This window comes from Dermacentor albipictus, chromosome 1 (genome assembly GCF_038994185.2).
Source record: "Dermacentor albipictus isolate Rhodes 1998 colony chromosome 1, USDA_Dalb.pri_finalv2, whole genome shotgun sequence".
NCBI classification, from domain to species: Eukaryota; Metazoa; Arthropoda; class Arachnida; order Ixodida; family Ixodidae; genus Dermacentor; species Dermacentor albipictus.
Window position 1 is genome coordinate 19419925 of NC_091821.1, and position 23777 is coordinate 19443701.

Here is a 23777-nt window from a genome sequence, read left to right on the forward strand (position 1 = left end):
CTCTACACCATTTCAAGTCGCAGGGGCACGACACCGCGAAGAGACGATTGTCGGTACAAAATTCCTTAGCATTTTGTAAGTAACTAACCTGGAAGGTTAGGAAAGCGATGAGCATCCTGCATTCAACGGTGTCATGCCCCAGCCACACAGCTTTGCCACACCGATTAAATACAGCCTGGCTTGACCTTGGGACTGATGACGTCGCCTTCGTAGGGCATTGCCAGGTGAACGAAGCCTCTGCCGCTAAAACTGGACTTTTCTTCCCGGCGTCAGTGACAAGAGGCAGACCGATAGCCCAGGATTGTGGCGGTTTCAGGGAAGGCAATCCGGTTAACAGAAAGGGTTTTGGGGTAGGGCATGTACTAGCACAAGACCAGTACGACAGCATCTGGAACGTTAGGAAAGCGATGAGCATCCTGCGTTCAACGGTGTTGTGCCCCCAAAGCATGTCATACCATAACATATCATCTCCTGCGAAGATGTTGCCATCTTTATCCCTTATAAACATTTGCAAATTTGTAGTTTGTGCTGCTAGCGCCTTTTCATGGTTCCAGAATCAGCAGGACGGAAAGTCAGGCAAGTTGCCAGCACCGTGTGGTGTCCCCTCCTTTTACTCAGTCCATGTCCAGTTGCGCAGTTGTAATCACGTTCCGGAATCCATTTGCTATGCAATCGTTTTTGCGAATGTTATGCGCCCAAATTTCACTTGTACATTTAATTTTTTGTTGCACTACTTCGCTTGCCACTCTTTTGTTGGCCCATTACTTGTTCCATCTAAGCAGTACCTCTCCTTTGTGTAATCTCAATTTTTTGGCTTCTTTTTGATCCCTGCACGCCTGCTTTTGCTCTTCTATAGCTTGCTTTATTTTCTTGTTCCACCACTTGTGTGGTTTTCTCTTTCCACTCCAATGCTATTTAGCCATGTTTGTTTTATCTCATGCTGCATGGCATCTATGAGTTCCTTGCTGTACGAAAGGCTTCCACTTTCTTCTTTACGCTTTTTGCTATGTCTGTTATTTGCTTTTCATTTAGTTTGAAGTATTATGGTGCTGTTGCTTCCTGTCCTGCATCGGTCCCTTTCCCAAAAGTTAAGGTTATACATTTATAGTCACTGCCAAGGCTACCGTCGTATGGCCTAGTCATTCGTAAATCGTTTATGAGACTAAGGCATAGTCAATACATGACTGTCAATTCCTACATTGCCACATTATCTGTCCATGACATTTATTCTCCCTGGTTCTGTTCTTCGCACAGATCTAGCACTAGAGAACCGCTGTAATTAGTATATCCATCTAGAGCCTTCATGTGAGCATTTATATATCCGGCTAATATCACCTGGCCTAATTTTCTGAACTTAATAATATTGTTTATAATGCAGCCAATCTATATGATCTATTTTGATCTCTGCTATCACTGCTTGTCCATATGTAAGCTACTCCCAGCTTCGTCTTTTTTCCTTCCAAAGTGCAGCCCATCCATAAATGCTCCTTACACATCTCCTTTACCCTTTGCACTTAATACCTCACCTTACAAGCGTGCCTATGCCTTTTACCCTTTGCACTTAATACCTCACCTTACAAGCGTGCCTATGCCTTTCCTTGACCTATTCACTGTGGCACCCTCCCCATACAAAACTGTCAATAACCGGCAGTTGCTCCAAATCTTAGAGATGTGTTTTAGTCGAGGCGTACACACTAACAGCTTCCTCATTCAGCTGTGTTTCAAATTTCAGCCATTTATCTTGCTGTCAACCATGCTGCATGTTTATGTAAAAAATTGTACAGTCTCTATGCTTATTCTTTGAGCTGAATTTCTTACTTCCTTGTGTTTTCATTCTGCTCCTTGCTGGTGTGTCGCTACTTTCAGTACTTAAAGGCGTCCTGAACCACCCCTTGAGCTTGGTGAAAGAACACAGTCGGCAGACAGTACACATTGCGGTGAACATCTCAGGCAAGTTTTGCAGTCATGATCGGCGCGTGGAGCTCGCAAGCGGGGCGCAAAGTCACCTTTCTCTCAAACGCTCTCTTTTCAACATAAGCCTGTTCCTCACTTTTTTCTGGACACTTTGTTTCAGAATATAGCACATTCCCATACACAGTTGCTATTGGCCAATAGCTGACATCAATCACGAAGGGTGTTTGGATATCAGCGCACTTCTTCTTACTGTTACTGTGTATATTTATTGATGCAGTTCAATAAACAGGCTGAAGTCAGCCAAAATCCGCCCTCGAATTTCGCGCTTGGTTATACATCTTGGCAGACTTCACTTAGTATTGAGCTATTGGTAGCGCATCAAAATGTGCAAAAATATGTGGCTACTATCCGTCGTACAAGCTGGTGCAGGATAAAGCCAGTCTGCACTACGTAGCACAGCCAAACAGCAGTGCACGAGCGTGCACCCAAGCCCTGTCGTGCACAAAGCAAACACTATGCATCCACACTGCAGTTGCATTTAGCTGCAGTATGCTACGTAGCGTAGATACCATGGCCACTGCAGGGTGCCACTACAAGTCCGGTGCCCTGCCTAAAAAATCTACTGCTCGTGCCACAATTCAGCGTCCCACCGGTGAAGCTACCTGCTCGCTAAAATGCATCACGTCACACACAAAAGTGCTTTTGCGGCCAGCTCGGTGCACTTCCCAGTTCATGTCAATAACTGTAAAATTCACTGCATTAGCCAGCAAATAAATTTTCCTGTTTGCTGCAAACACTGCCCTTTAAATTTAACATCCTTGACTTTTAACCTCTGGCACTGTGCACATTGCAATCTGAACGTCCTCGGAAACTTTCCAGAGTTCGCCAACCATTTTATCTATTTGCTTCGCGGTCCCCACTGCTCTTCTCTGCAGTTGATCAATTGCTTCTCCCACTAGCACCACTAGATTTCGTTCCATCACTGTGTCCCTACACATGTTGCTTGGCCTTCATCACGAGTTCCCTAATCAATGAATGCAATGTGTGCAATGTGAGCATCACTCTACATCGGCACAGCTTCAAACACAGTATGAAAAGGAGAAACGCACAATGAAAAGGAGAAGCCCACGAGGGTGGGGCAGGGGGAGCATTTGATTGGTATCTCTCTTTAAACAAAGTGCATTCAATATTTACATTCTAGGGAAATCTTTTGTCACAGATGGTTGTCGCACATTTTGTCACAAACCAATGATCCGCTGGTCAGTCAGCCCAGTGCAGTGTTCAAAGGTCATACTATGACAACTGTGACTGTCTCGCCAAAAGCTGAGAGTACTAACTAGATACTCTCTATAGCGAAAATTCTGACAGCCTATCAGTCTAAGGGAATACACACCTTGGGCCTGCATATATCGGCGTGAATGTGTAAGACTGCATGCATCAGACTACCTGTATCACCTTGCATGTCTCAGTCGGTACGTATCTGTCCACTTTTCCAGGCCTGCTTGTCTAGGCCTGCATGTCTTAGCAGCTTTAGTTTGAGCATAAGAAAGCTTGATATGCTATTAATAAAGCCTGATTGCTGCCTACTTGAAGCTTGAATGCTGTTTTCCACAACCATTGCAGCGCTACCGGAGTGCAAAAGTGTGGTACTGTCCACTCTTTTTAATGCTATTTCTTGCATATTTAACTATACTGCACACGATTAGACTTGAATAATTGCAAATAAAATTTCAGCATAATCAAAGTGCCACAAGAACACTCCAGCTACCACCACAGTACCAGATTAGTAGCAGGAAACAAACCCTCATTAGTACCAAAAGCAGCTGCACATTTTATTTCAGAGAATATCAGCACGTATCACTCATCTTTCTTGAAAGGCCATTTGATGAGCCAGCTTCAGACTCTCTGGAAGCCCCTCTGCCATGTCAATGCTCGTCTCTATATGGAAGACAGCTGCAAACGAAGTTCACCAAATTGGTATCCGTTCATACAAAATAGCAATAAGATACACAAAATCACTCCTGCTCCAACAAGGGGGAAGTTAGTCAATTACATGTTAGGCATAAGTTCTTAAGCTGCATTAACGCTAGCACTACTAGGCCATAAAAGCAGTTATCAAGGAAACTTAAAACAGATGCTTATCCTAAAGTCAACGTACAAAAACCAATTACTATTTATTATCAAAGAATATTGTTACTCATTTGTATTTTGATAGAAATCTGTGTGAAAAAAATGTCAACTCATGCAAATAATGCAGAAGAAACTCTGAATTCACACAAAGTTTCTTCAGACAAGGGAGAGCCTTGTAAGAGTTGCAACCTCAAGAGTAGCAATTGTGAGTTTCATCTAAACTCGAAGCACACTCTTTTCAAAACTCAGCACATCATCCAATTACCCCACAAGGTAGCCTGCTGACAAAGCCAGGGCATGCACCTGTAAAGCACTGCCCCACATGACATAGTCATCATGTTGTTGTTCTAAAGTATCTTAAATATTTTGACCAATAGTTTCTGCTGTGTGCCATGTCACATGCATAAACTGAATCAACATACAGCCACCTTATAGTGCATATCAATGTACAACCAACATGAAATGTGATGTACTTAGAAAGATGTAAACGAAAATAAATCATCACAATAGCATCTGCAGTTTCTTTATGAGTACAGGGATGGAAGTGGCCAAGAGAGCTTTGGAGCAGCTCTGGAAGCAGCAAATTTCACATACTGCAGCAGGTTTGGAGCAGGAATTGTTTGTTTTGGAGCAGAAGATACGTTTTTGGAGCATGATAGGCAAGGCTCAGCCTGAATGAAAAAAAAAATCAAGAAAATATTGACGTGTGCTGTATGTAGGCGTGTACATGACGAGGATAGTGCTTTAACGGACTCCACATACTAGTGGGACTAGGGAAATGTGGAGACGGAGAAGACGTCCTTGTTCTGGTGGTTTTGCAACAGGCTGTTCCGCAGTCTTGCTCAATGTGTTGTCTCTTGTTCCCGTTGAACCGCGACAATATGTTCTTTATTTGACTTTGCAGAACACTATTAGGTTACGGCGAATCAGTTCCGTGGAAGCCTGCATAGTAGAGGAAAGTTCACTTAAAGAAAAGGATGTCATACACCTGACAAAGTAAACCCACATGCGTTCCTCAAAAACCACTATTAAGTTACATACCAGATGTGCCAACTAAATGTGGCCAAGAAAAAATACATCACCAAGGTATTTATCCAAACAGGCCTCATTGTATGTTGATGGGCTTTTGTTAATGCTAGTCAAGAGTTCTCTTTTTTTTAATTATGCACGAACAACTAATATTTCAGTTTAATTAGCTAATGTTAATTACCTCACTTAATGGATAAGGATATTAGATAATGCAAATACTACCTTGTTTTAAATCCAGTTATCACTCAGGTTTCAATGTCCCCCACAACTTCTTCATTGACATCTTGCCAATTAGGTAAGTTTATAAAGATAACTAATTAGACGTATTCATGGACAGTGAACAACAAATACTGACAGTGGCAATCATGAACAATGCCCATCAACATACAGTGAATGCCGTTTCCATAATGCCCTCAGTTACGCCTCAGTTATGCCTCAGTTGGCATAGCAGAGTACTACAGAATAAATGTGAAGTCACTTCATGGGTCACTGCATGTTTGCCAGTATTCCACATAACTTGGCAAGAAGAAAGAAGAAAAAAACTCTAACATTTATGAAAAAAATAAAGTGTTCAATCGCTTTTCAATCAGTGTCACCGACTAATATTTTGCACAAGCTCGATTATTAAGGCTGCCCCATAAAGTCAATGTAAAATGGCAACCAATATTTTCAATGCCAAACAATGATTTCTAAACCTTTTCGGACTCAATCTGCATAAGTTGCATCATGAACATCATTGCCAAGAACGCAATTTCTGTTGTTGGCACATTCTCCCACCCTTCATGACCGACATTCGGCCACTACGGTAGACTAAAGCCAAAACTTTACATCCTTGGTTTGCGTTTTGTGGCCGCAAAAGTCCGATTTTGTACGGTATGGCTGTGCAGAATATAGAGTACCCAGAGTGCAAAACTGAATGATGATTACAGTTACTATTGGATATTTTTGGTCAAGAAGTTTCACGAAAGCAAGCAGCTCATTTGTCAGCATGCCACGCTACCATTCCGGTAACTGGACGTGGTCCACCTGCAAAATATATTTTAACGTTCCACACATGGTGTTCGCCATTCATCAATGCAGATTTACCACACAAGCGAGTGCACAAGCGAGCCTTAAAGAGACACTAAAGGGCAAATACTAAGTCGACGTGGACTGTTTAAATAACATTCTAGAAACCTCGCAGTGCTAGTTTCGTGCCTAGAAAAGACCTAGTTTACGAGAAAATTGCATCTGAAGGATCCGAACACCTTTTTTGAAAATCAAATCTCCCACCACCCGCCTGGGGAAGTGGTGGCATTGCATACACCATCACCACCCATTCCTGCAGTTGGTGAGTAAAACAGTTCCCGAGAGACGGCCGTACCGAGCCAAGACAGAGCGGTGGATTCACTGCTGCAGCTGCTTTTTGGTCAAGTGGCGTAGACCGTTCGGGCATCCCGTGACATCACATGGAAGTTGAATTCGCTTCTACTTGCAGTTTGTGCGAGTTTCACAAGCCAGAAAAACCAGCGCAGCACTACGCGATAACGAAACAACTGAAACGTGAAAGCATTGACAGCGGGGAGTTGAGCGAAAACGAAACCTTTCGACAGCCCGCATCATTGTCAAAGGTAATTTCAATGAGTTTTTTCTAAAAATAAGCTAGAACTGGACAAGTGGCAATTTATTTCGTCTTATTATACTATACAAGGATCTTTTTTGCAACGAGTGGTTGAGCACTAGTGACAGAATTGAACTGAGGAGTGCTTTCGTCATCGGGCAAGTACTTGAATCTCCCAGGGGAGCCTCTAACCATTTCCTGCATTTACCTCAATTTCTCGATTATTAAGGCTCTGTTCGCAATAATATTCACGCCTTAGAGATTCTCAAGCACTAATCTATCACTTTAGCTTGACTTAATATTTGTCTTTAGTGTCCCTTTAAAATGTATTATGAAAGACTGTACAACTTATTCACTGATGTTGAATTCCAATGGCGGAGTCGGAACAAGTTTTTCTGCTCGTTTCGGAGCAAGTTTGTTCCAATGACAGAGTGAGGGCGGGAGTAAGGTGTTCCAATGAGAGAGTCGGAGTGGATTCAGAGCGGGAGTCACACAGTGGAGCAGAAAAAGATGCTCCGCCAAAATCGGCGGAGTGGACCGGAACTCTGCGTGACGTATTTCCTTTACCACGTTTGTCTGCTGGGCGGCGCCACCGGTCACGACTCGCGAGGAAGCAAAAGCTGCTGCACGTTTGGCGAGATATCCATTCCGCACTTTTAAAAAACAACAGGCGAACGGCGCTGAAGAGACAAGTGACCGGTGCGGCGGTGCTGGGAGCAAACAGCGGAAGGAAATGACAACACGCAAGGTATCCTGGGTAACTCGGTGATAGAACTTCCGCTTCCGCCTTGCTCCGGCGGCGCAGGCTGTGTTCCACTCGCGGATTCGGAGGCGTTCCTCTACGCCAGAGTCTAGTGCTCGCTCGCGGAGTCCGTCGGCTGCTCCGACTCCGCCATTGGAATTCAACATGAGATGAGAGCGCAGCTTCCTTTTCCGACTGCCCCCAAAAGAAAAGTGCCTATTCAAATAATCTTTAGCTGATACACATATTACGCAATGCGCAAAACCTATATACAAAATTCATAATGCATTGTATCACACAAAGAATTTTGGTTTTCCTGCGGCCGAGGTTACAGTGTGCCACCAAACATGCATCCGCACTTGAAAGACGCAGACACATAAATGGATTGCTTTAGCTTGGCTTCTAGGGCTAAATGTTAGCCAACACGTGCCTGCGTGGTTGCCACTGAACACAAACATCCCGCAACATTTATAGACTTCATTCGAAGTTAGTGGCACAAGTTGGCGCATCTCGGTGGTTTGGCACAAGATGGCACAATTGGCACAGCACTTCCATCCCTGGGGTAGCATATTCTGCTACATTAGGCTTCATTTCGTGAGCTCCGGCTTCAGTTTGATTGTACGCTGGTATTGCTGGGCTAGTTCGCTGTCATATGGCAGTGAACTGGCCGATCAATGCTCCATGCTTGCCACTTGTTCAAGGTTTGTCCAAATCAGTCATACATTGCTGAATGTATTAAATTAATGTACATTTCAGACTCACTTGGCCTCAGCAAATAGATTCATTACATGGCACCTGAGACTAGCTAACCTGCTTTAATTTTGCTTGGGTGAAACACAGCATATTCTTTCATTCTAGGCTTAATTTCAGTGAGCTATGGTTTCCAGTTGGATAGTATGCTAGCCTTGCTTAGAGGCTTTTATTCGGTGAGATACAATTTCCAGTTTGACTGTATACATACAATATAATGGGCAATGACAGATGACTGAAATGAAGCCTAAAATTGTGGAATATATGCTGTTAGTGTTGCTCTGAAAGGAACTGCGAACGTTGCGATTATTTATTTTTAATTTCTTATTTAAGCCACAATTCATTACTTGTAAGGATCCTTCTCTCTCTCTCTCTTTCTCTCTCTCTCTCTCTCGACGATGGTGAGCTTTAATTTCACCTCCGCCATTTGCACTAAATCTGTAGGCTTGGAGTGACACCTGACACTGGCAAAAGATGCTGAGGGCGAGTGGGGCTATACTAATCCAGGTACAACCAAATTAGGAAGGCCCACTAAGCTTCAACAAACACCTTCCCTCACCAGAACAGGAATTGGCCTTCCTGGTGCAGTATTTGGCCACTCCCTCACTCATGATTCCTACAATTATTCCATGGCCCTCAGTCCCCAGAAGCTGCGGAGCACTTACCAAGGCGGCGGTCAGACCTGTAATGCAGCAGAGGGTGCTAAGAAACTCTGGACCTGGACAGGCCACCAATGGAAACTGACCCTGCCGACCTTTAACACCCGAACTCTGTTGAGTGGGGCTAGCTTAGCAGGACTCTTTGAGGAACTAACTATCAGACATTGTTTGGGATATCATTGACCTTAGGGAAATTAGAAGAACTGGTGAAGCTTATACAGTACTCACTAATGGCCATGTCCTCTGCTATAGAGGTCTCCCAGATAAGAAGCAATATGGGGTAGAATTCCTAATCCATAAGGACATAGCGGGCAACGTTGACGAATTCTACAACATTAATGAGAGAGCAGCAGTAGTCACAATCAAACTTAAGAAGAAATATAGATTAAAGGTAGTACAAACCTACGCTCCAACATCCAGTCACAACGACGATGTAGATCAGTTTTATGAAGATGCTGAATTAACGATGAGAAAATTGCAAACCAAGTATACTGTAGTAATGGGCGACTTCAACGCAAAAGTGGGGAAAAGGCAAGCTGGTGAACAAGCAACTGGCAACTACGGCATCGATTCTAGGAATGCTAGAGAAGAGATGCTGGTAGAATTCGCAGAAAGGAATAAGCTGAGAATAATGAACACCTTTTTCAGGAAGTGTAGCAACAGAAAGTGGACCTGGAAAAGCCCTAATGGTGAAATAAGAGATTAAACTCATTTCATACTTTCTGCCGAACCCAGCGTAGTGCAGGATGTAGAAGTGATAGGTAAGATAAAGTGCAGTGATCATAAGCTGGTGAGGGCTAGGATTCATTTCAATTTGAAGAGAGAAAGAGTAAAATTGGTCAAGAAGAAACAGGTCAAGCTAGAGGCAGCAAGTGTAAAAGCAGACAAATTCACGCTGGTACTACTTGCAAACAAATATGCAGCCTTAGAACAGAGAGATGAAGATGACATAGAGGTAATGAACGAAACTGAAACTAGGCTGGCGTCGGAGGCAGCAATTGCAGTGGGAGGCAAGGCACCAAGGCAACCAGTAGGCAAGCGCTCCCAAGTAACAAAGGACCTAATAAAGAAGCGACAAAGGATGGAAGTGTCCAACTCAACAGGTAAGACAGAATTCGCGGAACTGTCAAAACTGATCAACAAGGTGAAAATAAGTGATATTCAAAATTATGATGTGAGGAAGACTGAAGAAGCCATAAAAAATGGACGCAGTCTGAAATCAGTGAGAAGGGAACTTGGCATAGGACAAACCAAGATGTATGCACTGAAAGTTAAGCAGGGTAATATCATCAGCAACCTAAAAGGTATAGTAACAGCAGCGGAAGAATTCTATACTGACCTGTACAGTACCCACAGGAGTCAGAATGCCTCCATTCGAAGCAGTAATGAACAGGATACAGAAACTCCTCCAATAACTAGCAATGAGATCAGAAGGGCCCTACAAGACATGAAACGGGAAAGAGTGGCAGGAGAATATGGAATAATGGTCAATTTAATCAAAGATGGAGGAGACATAACGCTTGGAAAACTGGCGGTTCTATATAAGAAGTGTCTATCGACTGCGAAGTTCCCAGAAAACTGGAAGAATGCAAACATTATAGACGTTAAATAATTGAAAAATTATAGGCCCATTAGCTTACTCCCAGTATTAAATAAAATATATGCACCAAAATAATCTGCAGTAGATTAAGGGCAACACTGGACTTTAGTCAACCAAGCGAACAGGCTGGCTTCAGAAAGGGATACTCTACAATGGATCACATCCATGTCATTAATCAAGTAATCGAGAAATCCGCAGAGTACAATCAGCATCTCTATATGGCTTTCATAGATTACGAAAACGCATCTGATTCTGTAAAGATACCAGCAGTCATGGAGGCATTGCATAATCAAGGAGTAAAGACCGCCTTCATAGATATCTTGGAAGATATCTACGGAGATTCCACAGCTACCTTAATTCTGCACAAGAAAAGTGGGAAGATACCTATAAAGAAAGGGGTCAGACAAGGAGACACAATCTCTCCAACGCTATTCACTGCATGCTTGGAAGAAGTATTCAAGCTATTAAACTGGGAAGGCTTAGGAGTAAGGATCGACAGCGAACAGCAACATTCGGTTTACTGATGACATTGTTCTATTCAGCAGTACTGCAGACGAATTACAACAAATGATTGAGGACCTTAACAGAAAGAGTGCAAGAGTGGGGTTGAAGGTTGATATGCAGAAGACAAAGATAATCATAAATAGCCGGGCAAGAGAACAAGAGTTCAGGATTGCCAATCAGCCGTTAGAGTTTGTGAAAGAGTATGTTTACCTAGGTCAATTAATCACAGGGAACCCTGATCATGAGAAGGAAATTCATAGAAGAATAAAAAGGGGTTGGATCGCATACGGCAGACACTGTCAGCTCCTGACTGGAAGCTTACCATTATCATAAAAAAGGAAGGTGCACAATCAGTGCATTTTACCGAAGACTGACAACGAAGCTTGAGAACAAGTTAAGGACCGCGCATGGAGCAAAAGAACGAAGAATGCTAGGCATAACGTTAAGAGACAGAAAGAGAGCGGTTTGGATCAGAGAGAAAACAGGCATAGCCGATATTCTTATTGACATAAAGAGAAGGAAATGGGGCTGGGCAGGTCATGTAATGCACAGGTTAGAAAACCGTTGGACCATTGGGCTTATATATAATGGGTACCAAGAGAAGGGAAGCGCAGTCGAGGATGGCAGAAGACTAGGTGGGGCGATGAAATTAGGAAATTTGCGGCCACTAGTTGGAATCGGTTGGTGAAGGACAGGGGTAATTGGAGATCGCAGGGAGAGGCCTTCGTCTTGCAGTGAACATAAAAATGGGCTGATGTTCATGATTACTTGTAAGCAGATGGGTCATTAGAGCGGGTATATATAGCAAGCAGTGTTCATATTCATGCAGTTTAAGCATGTGATGTAACACACAGCGGCAACTGCCAATAAAAATAAACAAAAAACACTGACAGTATACACAACCTGCCAGTTTGCTTTGATCGCGATAACTACGTCACGAGGGATAGCATGACAAGGCTGTCCCTGTGCCAAAGAAATTGTCTGAATTCTAACTAATGAGCTTTTACCTACATGTCTCCATATGTTCCACAGAATCTAATAATCTTCTATGGAACCCAATAGAATCGAAGGATGCAAGTATTTTCCTTACGTGTTGTTCACCGAAATAACGGTATAAATTAAATTATTTAACCCACTGTACATTTTGACTGTCATTCATTTGGCACTGTTACAAGAAGAATCAAGAGATGGTGCCGCCATCCCATACATACAGTGTTACACGCTGGCCACACGTCTCTTCTGAAACCTCCGCTCCCTCTGTTGCAGCAGCCCTCCTCCTCTATGAACTTGGAGCAGACGAAGTATCAAGTTACGTCTGGCCCTCCTCCTCCTCTCCTGCTCGTCGACTGCCTCGTCTCTAAAGACTCTACTCTCTGTACCTCCATGTAACCACACCCGTTCGTGTGCACCCCATGCTTAACAAACCCAGTTATCCCCCGTTAACGAAAGTCCAGTGTTCTATCATCTACTATACGAGACATAATGAAACATGATGTCAGAAGTGAACTAGTTCTAACGTCAGTGCATCAGCAATGGAGAAGATTCCTGGACTTGCAAAATTCAACTCCAGAGAAAACAGTGTGGAATATGGCAAGCCTTCAAGCAGAGCTTCACGCTGTACCTCAAAGCAACTAACACAGCGAGAGTGCCATCTGACCAGCAAGTAACATTTCTTCTGACCATCGGTGTTTCTTCACTGCTTGATATCTACAACACTTTGAACTTCGGGGAACCAACTAAGGAAGGACCAAATCCACAATTTAGCTACGCTTATGTAATCAGCCCCTTCGATGTGTATTTCTTACCAAAGCACAATGAGCTGTAGTCCCGATACGTCTTCCAAACTTGCATGCAAGGGTGGGAGAACAGTTCGACAGCTTCATATAAGATTTGAACCTCAAGGCGTGCAACTGTAGATTCGGAAACCAAAGAGAAAAATTATCCGTGACCAGATCGTCTGTGGCATCTATGATGAAAAAGACCATGCAGACATTCTCAAGTTAGAAGATCCAACCCTAGAGGAGGTTGAAAAGGTTTGTTGAGCACACAAAGCAACAAAAATTCAAATGAAAGCATTTAAAGAGGGTAAAGCAGTAAGACCATGCACACAGTAAAAAAATTCGGCAATTGCTCCAATGCCAACTTGAAAAGCACAAAAAGTAAGTCATAAAATCGTAGGTGACAAAATGCAGGTATTGCGGTGGTAGCCACGAGCGCAAAAGAGAAGCATGCCCAGCTTGGAAACAAACATGCAGCAAGTGCAAAAAACGAAGCCACTTAGCGGCAGTTTGTAAAAGCAGCAAGGTAGTTACTGGCCTGGTAGTAGATAGCGAGAATGAAACCATGCTGGCAGTTCAAAGCCACGAACTATAACCTCAGCCTCGTTTCTGAGAGTGAACAGAACACATGTAAAATTTCAAGTGGACAGCGGTGCTGTTGTTATCCTCCCAGCTAGACACGTCAAGCTACAACAAATACAACCATGCGCAATAACACTGCGAGCACGAAATGGAAGCAAGGTTCACTGTTCAGGCAAGGCACAACTAGAAGTTACAACCATAAAGGAACAGATACATTCTGTAGAATTTGTAGTAGCTACCCAGCAAACCACAAATATCCACTGGACGTACCACAAAAGACCAAATATCCAAGACGTGTAATGACGTTTAGTTTACATCTATAATAGGTTTCACTAGTACATCACAGTCAAGGGTCATCCAAAGGACGTCGAATGTCTTTGTGATGCGGACATCTCTTGCACACCCAAAGCTTCCGCACATTGATCATACATGGTGCAGTGTGACTAAATGGACACACCATGCCACAGAAATACAAGCAAATTGTCTCTAATGCCTAACAATGAGATTCTGGGAAAGGAAAAGTCGCGCTATTGTCTGTTCCAGCACCGTGACTGGGCATTTACTTTGCTTTTCCCCATCATGCGCATGTTCGCGATCCTACGAGATATTCCTGAATTGCAAAATATCCATCTGTTCATCTTGAAAAGATTAAAGTTGAAGTATTAAAGCCCAGAATTTCAGTTACGATCACATTTATTTTTTGTAATGTAGTTATCAGTAGCAATTTTGCACGAACTCTGCATGCTCTGCTGGACACTGCGCATACCTTCGATTTTGGTTACGTCATTTTTTTTCTTGTACATAAATGCTTCCTTTTTCAATTATATATATTATTGGACTGTTAAATATATGTCACCTTCACCTTGCTGATATATTTGGACAGATTATAAAGAAAAAGAGAAGCTTGAACTTACAATATCTTTGACTTCACATTGCTACGGGTATTAAATCAGCACACGCCTCGACCTAAGTGCAGGGTTATTTACCACGCGCGAGCAGCATGAAGTGTGCTTCGTTGGTTTGTTTCTTCGACTTTTGTTCGGGTGACCATGGCCTAAGTACGTATGTACTAGGCAGAACTGTACAGTTGTGTACAGAAATTTAGAGCTGTGCTTCTGACTGCCATTTGTGGTACAATTGTTCGCCTGGTGGAGTGCTTATAGGCCTCGTGCACTGCCTATAGAGGCGCCACTGATAGCAACCTAGCAGGCGCTTCCAACAATACGCACGGGAGCAGTAGCAGACGACAACGCTTTGCAGCAAGGGTGACTGAAGTTCGCAGCTGCAATTTGTCTTTTGTTCGGGCGCCAGACTGCTGCTTCTGCGGTGACAGCTGTAGGGAAGATGCAGACCTCTGTGGGAGCGGGTATGAACAAGATGTTACCGGTGTTTGGGGCAACACGGTCCACATATGCGCCAGGTGCGTCCCGACGACAAACGCCATGAAGACCATTTACCATGAAGTGGAGCTCATGTAAACTAGCCGACAAATTTTGTTGACTAATGCGATGTCTCGACCGTGTTTTTTTTTTTTAATTCTACCCTTGCCGTAATGCTGCTTCTGTACCTCAATAATAAGCACCCGTCGTTAGTGCAGACTTAGATAACAAATCCGCACGGTGCGATGTCTGCATATGCCATTGTGATTTTTCTGCCGATGAATACATGTGACGCCGCTGAATAAGTGTAGTGAAAGTCGCCTGAAGAAGAATAATTGCGAATTTATTGATAGAAACGCATACACTATAGTCAACAAAGCCACCAAACGCATGGGTTAATAAAAGTGCATGTTAGCGCTGTACCGCCGATGAACTGCCGTTCGCGCTGCAGTTTTTGCAATTTTAAATTCCCTAAGGGAGCTGCTTGGAAACGTACTAAGCTATAGTCTGACTAACTTTGCAGTACTTTTTTTAAATGTTACTAGAGAGAGGTGCCACATGATATATTTAAAGGCAGAGTAGCGCCAGTCAAATTAGATCCAGCGCTGGCGGCACGGCCAGGTTTAGTCCTATGCGGCGTAAGTATAATAAGAAATAATTCAGTAGAGTACAAAATTCACTTGCAAGAAGCGACTACGTTGTGAAACAAACAAATCACTCGGCGTGTTAAGTCTGCTCAGACAGCATCAAGGTGTGATGACTTACCAAACGTGACGCGAACTATTCAGCGAAAAATGGAACAAAGATACCATATGCAGCAACTATTAGCAATTCTCGCCCTGAGCTACCTATTTTCTAAACACATTTCCCCAAAAACCACAGTATCTAAGATGCCCTCGGGCGAAATTAATAAAGCTGTTAAAGAAGCACTTGCTTGGTGTCATTCCGATAAGACACAGCGTGATTTATACCCTTTACAAACAAGGCAGGGTGAAAACCTCGCAGCTCAAAAGAATCAAGAGTTATGCATGAAGCAACTAGCAACAGTTAAACATGTGCGAAGCCACGCATAAAATAGATGTAAAAACATGAAGTGCGCGACAGCTGGTGCGAGGATTTACCGGGCCACATAAAACTAACAATTTCAGTTCTTGCAAACTTCTGTAGCTTTAACATACAACACAAGGCGCTCATGCACTCGTGCTGCCTAGCTAGCCCAACGCGGTAAAGAAGCGGAAAACAATATAAGCGGCAAACGGCATTCCGAACTTTAGCGAAATGCCTTTAAACCGCATGTTGCACTGCAGACGAACTTCGCCGCTTACGCGTCTAACTACAATCGAGTAAAAAAATAATCATAAAAAAGAAAAAACACCGAAGCGACAAAGGAAAGGATGAGAACAAGAAATTTCGCGCCGAAGCGACGATCCATTGCCACCGTTGCTCCTGCTGATGAGGCTTTGCAGGGAATAATTAGAACAGTATCGCCGGCATGTTTTCGCCGATATTTGAGCCCCCCACCCTGCAACAATTCTTCTTCGACATTCTTCGGAAGCTTTGGCCATCCCACACATGCGAAGGGTGTTGCCTATTTTGCTCTCAAACACAAATAAGACGGAGAAGCACTATCAGCGACGCAACAAACTACGGCGTGCTACGGCGCGTGGCTCGCTCCTCTCCCGTGCGTTCTGCGCAAGGCTGCCACCAGTGGCGCGACCATCGGCGTGCACGCCGCGTATAGAAATATTCTTAGGGTAATGTTTGGTAGTTTACTTTCATACATGCTTGGTTTCTAGCGCTCCTCTTTAAGTGTCAGAGATATTTCTCATTTGCAATGCCTGTCTCGTAGTCTCCAGCAGCATTATGTTTTTGGCACTTTTGTGGTGTGAGAAGGCACCCGAGCAAGTTGCTTATCAAGATGAACATTCCTTCTCGGCATTCTGCTTATGTGGATTTTCTTTTAGTGTACGTTTTTAAAGATAGCATGGAAAGTACTGGCTTTCTTTTTTGAATTTCGTGGTCCCAGAAGCAGGTGCTGGCATGCAGGCCATACTCTTTTGGTCATTCATCAGTGTGTGATATTATCACTTCCTACTAATCAGCTTTAATGTTTTAAATGTAAGTGTGGCATTGTGACTGCTAGTCATTTTCTGAGTGCTAACACCATTTTCTCATTACTTTTGTTTTAGTGAAGTTGAATTTCCAAGAATTTTTTTATTGAAGTTCTTTTTTTTTTATAGATCCATGTTTAACCTGTTTGTATACAGCTAGAACTTGCAATGAATATTTTCATACATGTGCTTGGCTGGGTGCCAATCATTTTTGCAATAAAACTTTATCAATTGTATAAATAAAAAGCTACGTTGATATGACATTGTGAGTCTCACTTATGTGCTTTACCTAGTGCTTATTCAACTCACTTTTTTCATGTAGCCTTAGCAGGATTTGTAATAATTCACAAGGTTCAAAATACAGGTCTACAATTTTACCAGCCCAGTTTTCACATTTTGATGAGCACTAGGACTACATATAATAGTTGACAGTCACCTAAGCGTACGTGAAAGAGGATGAAGGTGAAATCCTGGGCACTCGTGAGACATTCCTTAAATTACTTGTCATTCTCATTCGAATGCATTTCCTACTAGTTGTTTTCTCCCACTAAACGTCATAGATTTGAGTGCCTTAACTCGACCTTAAAGGGACACCAAAGGCAAATATTAAGTAAAGCTAAAGCGATAGATTAGTGCTCGAGAATCTCTAAGGCGTCAATATTATTGTGAACAGAGCCTTATTAATCGAGAAATTGAGGTAAATGGCGAAGATGATTAGAGACTCCCCTGGGACATTCAAGTACTTGCCCGATGACGAAAGCACTCCACTTAAATTCTACCACTAGTACTCAACCACTCGTTGCAAAAAACATCATTCTATTTTATTATAAGATGATATAAAATTCTACTTGTCCAGTTCTATTTCATATTTAGAAAAAAGAACTCATTGCAATTACCCTTGACAATGACATGGGTGGTCAAAAGCTTTCATTTTCACTCGACTCTGTGCTGTCCACGCTTTCACGTTTCAGTAGTTTTGCTATTGCGTTGTGCTGCACTGGTTTTTACTGGCTCGCGAAACTCGCACAAACTGCAAGTAGAAGAGAATTAAACTTCCATGTGATGTCGCGGGATGCCCGAACGGTCTACACCACTTGACCAAAAAGCAGCTGCAGCAGTGAATCCACCACTCTGTCTTGGCTCGGTACTGCTGTCTGTCGGATGCCGTTTTACTCGCCAATCACAGCAAAGGGTGGTGATGGTGTATGCAACATCACCACTCCCCTGGTTGCGTGACAGGAGATTTGAATTTTGAAAACGGCACTGGGACCTTTCAGATGCAATTTTCCTGTAAACTAAGTCTTTTCTTGGCACGAAAGAAGCATTGCGAGGTTTCTGGAATGGTATTTGAACAGTCTGCATCGACTCAGTATTTGCCCTTTGGTGTCCCTTCAATTAACTGTGCCCTAATTAGCTTTACCCTCATTAACACCAACGGTCATGGGTTTGACTTCCACCAAAGGTCAATTTAGGATCCGATTGCCGTAATTAACTATATCTTATTTAGCAGTACCTCAATTAACTTCACCCTAATTAACACCAAATGCTGTGGGTCCAACTCCCACCAAAGGTTGACAGTTGAAGTGTCTTAATTAACTCTACCTTAAATACCTGTACCTTAATTAACTTTGCCCTGATTAACACCAACGGTTGTGGGTTCGACTCCCACCAAAAGTTGTGGGTTAGAGCACCCTAATTAACTCTATCTTAATGAACTGTGCCTTAATACGCTTTGCCCTATTTAACACCAAAGGTCGAGGGTTTGAGCCCCAATTTTGGTGCCACTGAATTTTGGTGCAATAACACTAGACATCGGATTTTTCTACCCATGAGCCATTTAAGGATTTCGCCCTAATAAAAAAGATCCCTCATGAGTGTTGCAATCTATATTTTAAATGAGAAGAAACGGGGTTAACTGAGGGGCCCGATTTTTATTAGTCATATCATAAGAAGCCAACAAACACTGATACCAAGGACAGCATAGGGGAAATTACATGTGCTTAATAAATGAAATAAAGAAACGATAAATTAATGGAAATGAAAATGGTTGAAAAAACAACTTGCCACAGGTGGGGAACGATCCCACAACCTTCGCATTTCGCGTGCGATGCTCTGCCAATTGAGCTACCGCAGCGCCGTTTCCCCATCCACTTTCTTGGGTATTTATGTTTCCTAGTGGAACCCTGGGAGTATTAGCCAGCGCCCCACTCACATACCTTGGCAGCGGATGTAGAACATCCTTTCTGCCGCAGGCATCACGAGAATGAGAAATACAGTCTTTGACTATGGGACCTCCTCCTGCATACTAAATACATGTAATTTGACCCAAATTCTAACAATAACTTCTGATTCTGATTCTGATTCTGAATGTGATCTTTTTGGGTGAAGGCGACCGCACATGGGTCAATAAACCCACACATGCTACCTGAAAGAACAATGTGGCCGGATTCGAGACCCTCGTTATGCAATAAACGACAACGGGGTTAACCAAGGGGCCCGATTTTTGCATGTCAAATCTGTCTAGTTAAACTTCAGTCGTCATTTCAGACATGATGTCACTAGTAGAATTCCAATAAAAATGTTTAACAACATGTAGAAAACCTGTCGATCAATGATGAATTTCTATAGGAGCAGTATTTATTTACTTTTTTAATTCTGTGGTTTTACGTGCCAAAACCAATATATGTTTATGAGGCACACCATAGTGGGGCACTGCAGAATAATTTTGACCAACTGGTGTTCTTTCACCCAATGCACGGTATACATAAGCATTTTTGCACTTCATCCCCATCAATATGTGGCCACTCCGGCCGGCGTTCGATCACGCACCCGCGGGCTTAGCAGCACAATGCCAAAACCACTGCTGTACCACGGTAGGTTATTGGAGTGGCAACGAAAGAGTTAAAATGAATCCGCACAGGGTAAGATACTCGCCAAATAATAAATTGCGATTCTTAAATTGCCACAACTAGTTTGTAGGCTTCATAAAGTGAGGCATGCTTATTTACCATCAGCAAGTTTGTGCAGAAGTGAACTCTCTCAGTGCATTTACTCTGAGACTTGTGCATCCGTGCAATTACCACAGTTCTCTTGCAGCAAAATCATTCAGAGGAGCCTCCACTCACACCTGTCTTTGTCCTTGTAGATTGCAACAACTGTTATTCTTTAAAGTACATTAAACGAACCAATATTCGACTTTGACCAATTTGAATAGTGATTTCTCAAACCAAATACAGATTTAAAAAGAAAATATTTTATTCGTATCCGAAATTTTGTACACTCGCACACCCCTCTTTTTTGTACAATAAACAAAAGGCGCATGTCATTTGACACATGCTTTGCGAAAGACTTGTGTGTTGCATTGCAAGCACTTGCATTATGTCTGACACATTAAGGGAATTTTTCTTTACCTATGCAGCCAGACTGTTTCTGTATCAAACAATGCGTAAATTTGAAACATTTATCAGTGGAAATGGTGTGTAGTCCCTGCACATGGTATATATCATCATACACAACATAAAAGCAACCATGTTTGAGCAAATGTATTGTTGGGTGGATGTTTCACTCTCTAATAGCCATTGCATTGTACTATCGACCTTGATTAACATGACCCTGAAACAATTGAAGAAATTCGTCCAATTATCCAGTAGAGGTTGATTTAAACTAGAGGCAAAGAAATGATGCAACAAACCGCCGATACTTTTGGCAGTATTTGCCAAATTATACCACAGCCCCAAATAATATGCACCCATTTTTTTTTATCGGTTCAAAGTAAACTAGTCTAGAAATGAGATTAGAGTTTCTGAACATGATAAAAAACTAGCAAACACCCGATATTTTAACAAGTGTTGCATGCCCAGATTATGGCAAAGAGAATTAACAATCAAATGAATGATCGAATGAATGAATAGAAATACTAGAGCATTTATTTGATAGGATGGCTCATTGGCCTAAGTGTGGAAGTGGAAACAACCAGAAAAGGTTGAAACCAGTTACCTTTGCCTCACAGAATGCACATACATTCACTATTGCACCATCCCTCTCAAACAGCAGTTCTTCACTGTCTATGGTTCATTGCATGTCTGATATTCTGCATTTATCAACTCTGCCAAATTCATAAATGAGATGGCGGCCCATGCCTGGACTAACCACATCACTAGTCCGTAGTTGTGGAGTTCACGCCAAGATCAAGCCAATAATTCTTGCATTTGACGCTCTACACATGGTCAGCAATGTCATCTCTTGACATGAGGTGCTTAATCCGCCTGTTGCCTGTTTTCCCAATTTAAGCAAGTTCACAATCGCAAGAAACCTTGCAGATGATATCAGCAACTTGCTATGCAGGAGGAAGTCTTTAATGTTCACAAGATCCCAGGTAAGCATATTTTTAAACCAGTGGATGCATGTCACCCTCTGATCTCATGAAAGACATAACTGCTCTCCGTGCAGCAAGTTCCCTGGAATCACCTACAAGGTTTCTTGTGATGGCTGTAAATTTGCTTATACTGGAGAAACAGGGAATCTAAACAGGTGAATTAACCAGCACAAGAACGATGTCAGGAGGGGCACATGTCAAGAAATGCCATCGCTGAACACACTTAGATCACCAAACACAAGAATAGTTTGAATGATGTAAAAATTCTGGCGATGGAATTAGATCTGTCTTCTAATCTATATGTGAAACCCTTGATTATTATTCAGTCTACTACCAATACCTTAATCAGAAAGAGGGAGAGTAATAATCCTATATATCACAAATCACTCCGACCGATACTTCTTAAGCTGTATCCTTCAGTTCCAATTGTCTGTGTAGACCAAGTGTCTGTATGAACACTGAAGCATCTACTTATTCCCCTTCGTTGGTAAGTGATAAATGAAAAGTTTCATGCTCAAAGCTGTTGACTCTCTTTACCTTAACCATCTTTGACCCACCTAGTTAGGTCTGCTGGTAGAAAAGCTGACTGATAAAGGTGCTAGTGTCGAGTAAGACTTGTGAGATGCCTTTCACGGTTGCTGCAGAAATGACTTCTTGTGGCATGGGACGGCCCAAGCTGTGATGCACAAAATCTAGAAAACCCAGCTGGTTAAGGCTCACCTCTTTTTGTCAGAACAGGGATGAACATTGTCAGCATGTGGTCTCGGTTTCTTTCTTGTGAGTCATGGCCATGTCCAGGAACCCTTGTATTCACAGGCTGCATATACAGGGATAAATTTTCTTAGTTAGGAGACTTCTTCCTAAAAGAACACATATAAGTTCTATTCATAACTTTGTCACACTTTCAGATTGATGCCAACTTTACTTTTCATTGCACAACACGATACTCTGATTTGATCAGTTGTAGCAGCTGTGAATACAGCTTTATGCTTGCCCAACATACACTTATCAACAATTAACACGACCATATGGGCAAGTAGACTGCAGCCAAGATAGTGCAGATACAGAATCCTCAACACACATACCCTATATTTATTTTTATGTTCTTCGTTGCTATACTATACCAGCAGCAGAAGCATGACTTTTGCCTGCAAATGGCCTGTGGTGTATGCAATCTTTAGAATGTATTACATTGTCATTACAAATCACAGTTAATTTGTGGTCCTGCCTTTCGATCCCCTTGCTTTGCTTTAATTGCTACTGCTATTTGACACTTCACTAATTATTATTGCCAATAATATAAAGGATAAACTTATTAACCTTATTGGTGCATACAGCTGTACTTAGGTGGCAGGGATAGAGATAAAAGCTGCATTTGCAGCAGCTTGACATCCTCACAGTTTACACTGACAGCTTAAAAGTGACTGATATGCTGATATTGCAAAATGCACATTATACAATAACTATGCATGTACTGCACATGCTTTGGGTGGACATTAAAGAACCCCACGTGGTCTAAATTAGCCCGGAGCCCTCCACTACGGCATGCTTCATAATCAGGTTGTGGTTTTGGCATGCAATATCCAAGAATTTAATTTTTTAATACAATAACTACAAAACCAGCTAATTGCCTCTCCTCTAAATTTTTCAAGTAGAATATAAGAACTGTAGATTTTGACAACTGCTTAGACCAACAGTCATCCAATTGAAATCCATTAATTATATTTTTCTGCCTTCACTGGGTGTTGACTGACTGACTGCCTCTACGTGCACTCACAAGTTTTGTTTTTACGAATGAGCACTAAACATCCATGCGATAGTATAAAAAGGCCAATCAGTGTCCAACAACCAAAACCTGTTCCAGTCGTGCTTCATTATACTGCTTAGATGTTGTGGTTTGCTCTAGGCTGCAATGCAGATTTCTGCTCAAAGGATCTTAAAACATACAGGACTATACAGATAAATTTTCTTGAAACGTCCCAGACTTTGTACAACTGCATTTATGAATACTTATTCAATTGCTATTAAAATGGCCAACTGCACCGCATGCAATTATTATTTTTTATTTTTTTGCAGGTTTTAAGAAACAACAAGACATCCTGTGTTGCAGCCATCCTTTCAGGAGTCAGAGAGCAATTATTATTTTTTATTTTTTTGCAGGTTTTAAGAAACAACAAGACATCCTGTGTTGCAGCCATCCTTTCAGGAGTCAGAGAGACTAAATCTCTGCAAAGACAGTCTTGGCTACTTAGATGAAAGCTTATTTTCAGATAAAAGGATCCTGGGACACTGGACGATCGTACTCCTGTATGCTCAAGGCCACAAAAGCACTACTGCAGTTCTTTGGTCAGGTAAGGTAGGTCAACTGGACTCCACAATCACCTGTGGCTATGCCAGTGAATGCCGATGTGTATGCACTGAATGCCTCCCTTCCTTCTTACCTTTATAAAGTCCACGTTTTCAATATGTAGAGCAGCCAATTACAGCTGCAAACTTGGTTAACTCATTCCTTCTACCTTTGCTGCGTACCTTCCCAAAAACCAAGGAAATATAGCTGATATTAGCAGCAACTATAATAAGAGAATGACTAACTGTGACCAGTTCTATCACCACTTTACATGGTT

The 23777-nt window shown here is 42.3% G+C and overlaps 1 protein-coding gene across 10 annotated transcripts in view; it reads right to left on the minus strand.

The window, feature by feature from the left end:
* Positions 1–3721: 3721 nt before the first annotated feature.
* The window catches only part of LOC135909974 (uncharacterized), a 65134-nt gene continuing 45078 nt past the window's right edge, over positions 3722–23777 (minus strand). For 9 of the 10 annotated variants that reach the window (XR_010566887.1, XR_010566884.2, XR_010566885.2 and 6 more), the window contains 2 exons: positions 21874–21970; positions 3722–3867 (listed from right to left, as the gene is read on the minus strand). Coding sequence is in view for 1 of the 10 variants with exons in the window: in XM_065441986.2 (XP_065298058.1) it covers positions 3853–3867; positions 12734–12894; positions 21874–21970 (273 nt within the window). In the remaining 9 variants the exon portion in view is untranslated. Of the gene's footprint in view, positions 3868–12733; positions 12895–21873; positions 21971–23777 lie in introns of all 10 variants that reach the window. The other variant, XM_065441986.2, reaches the window with a different exon arrangement.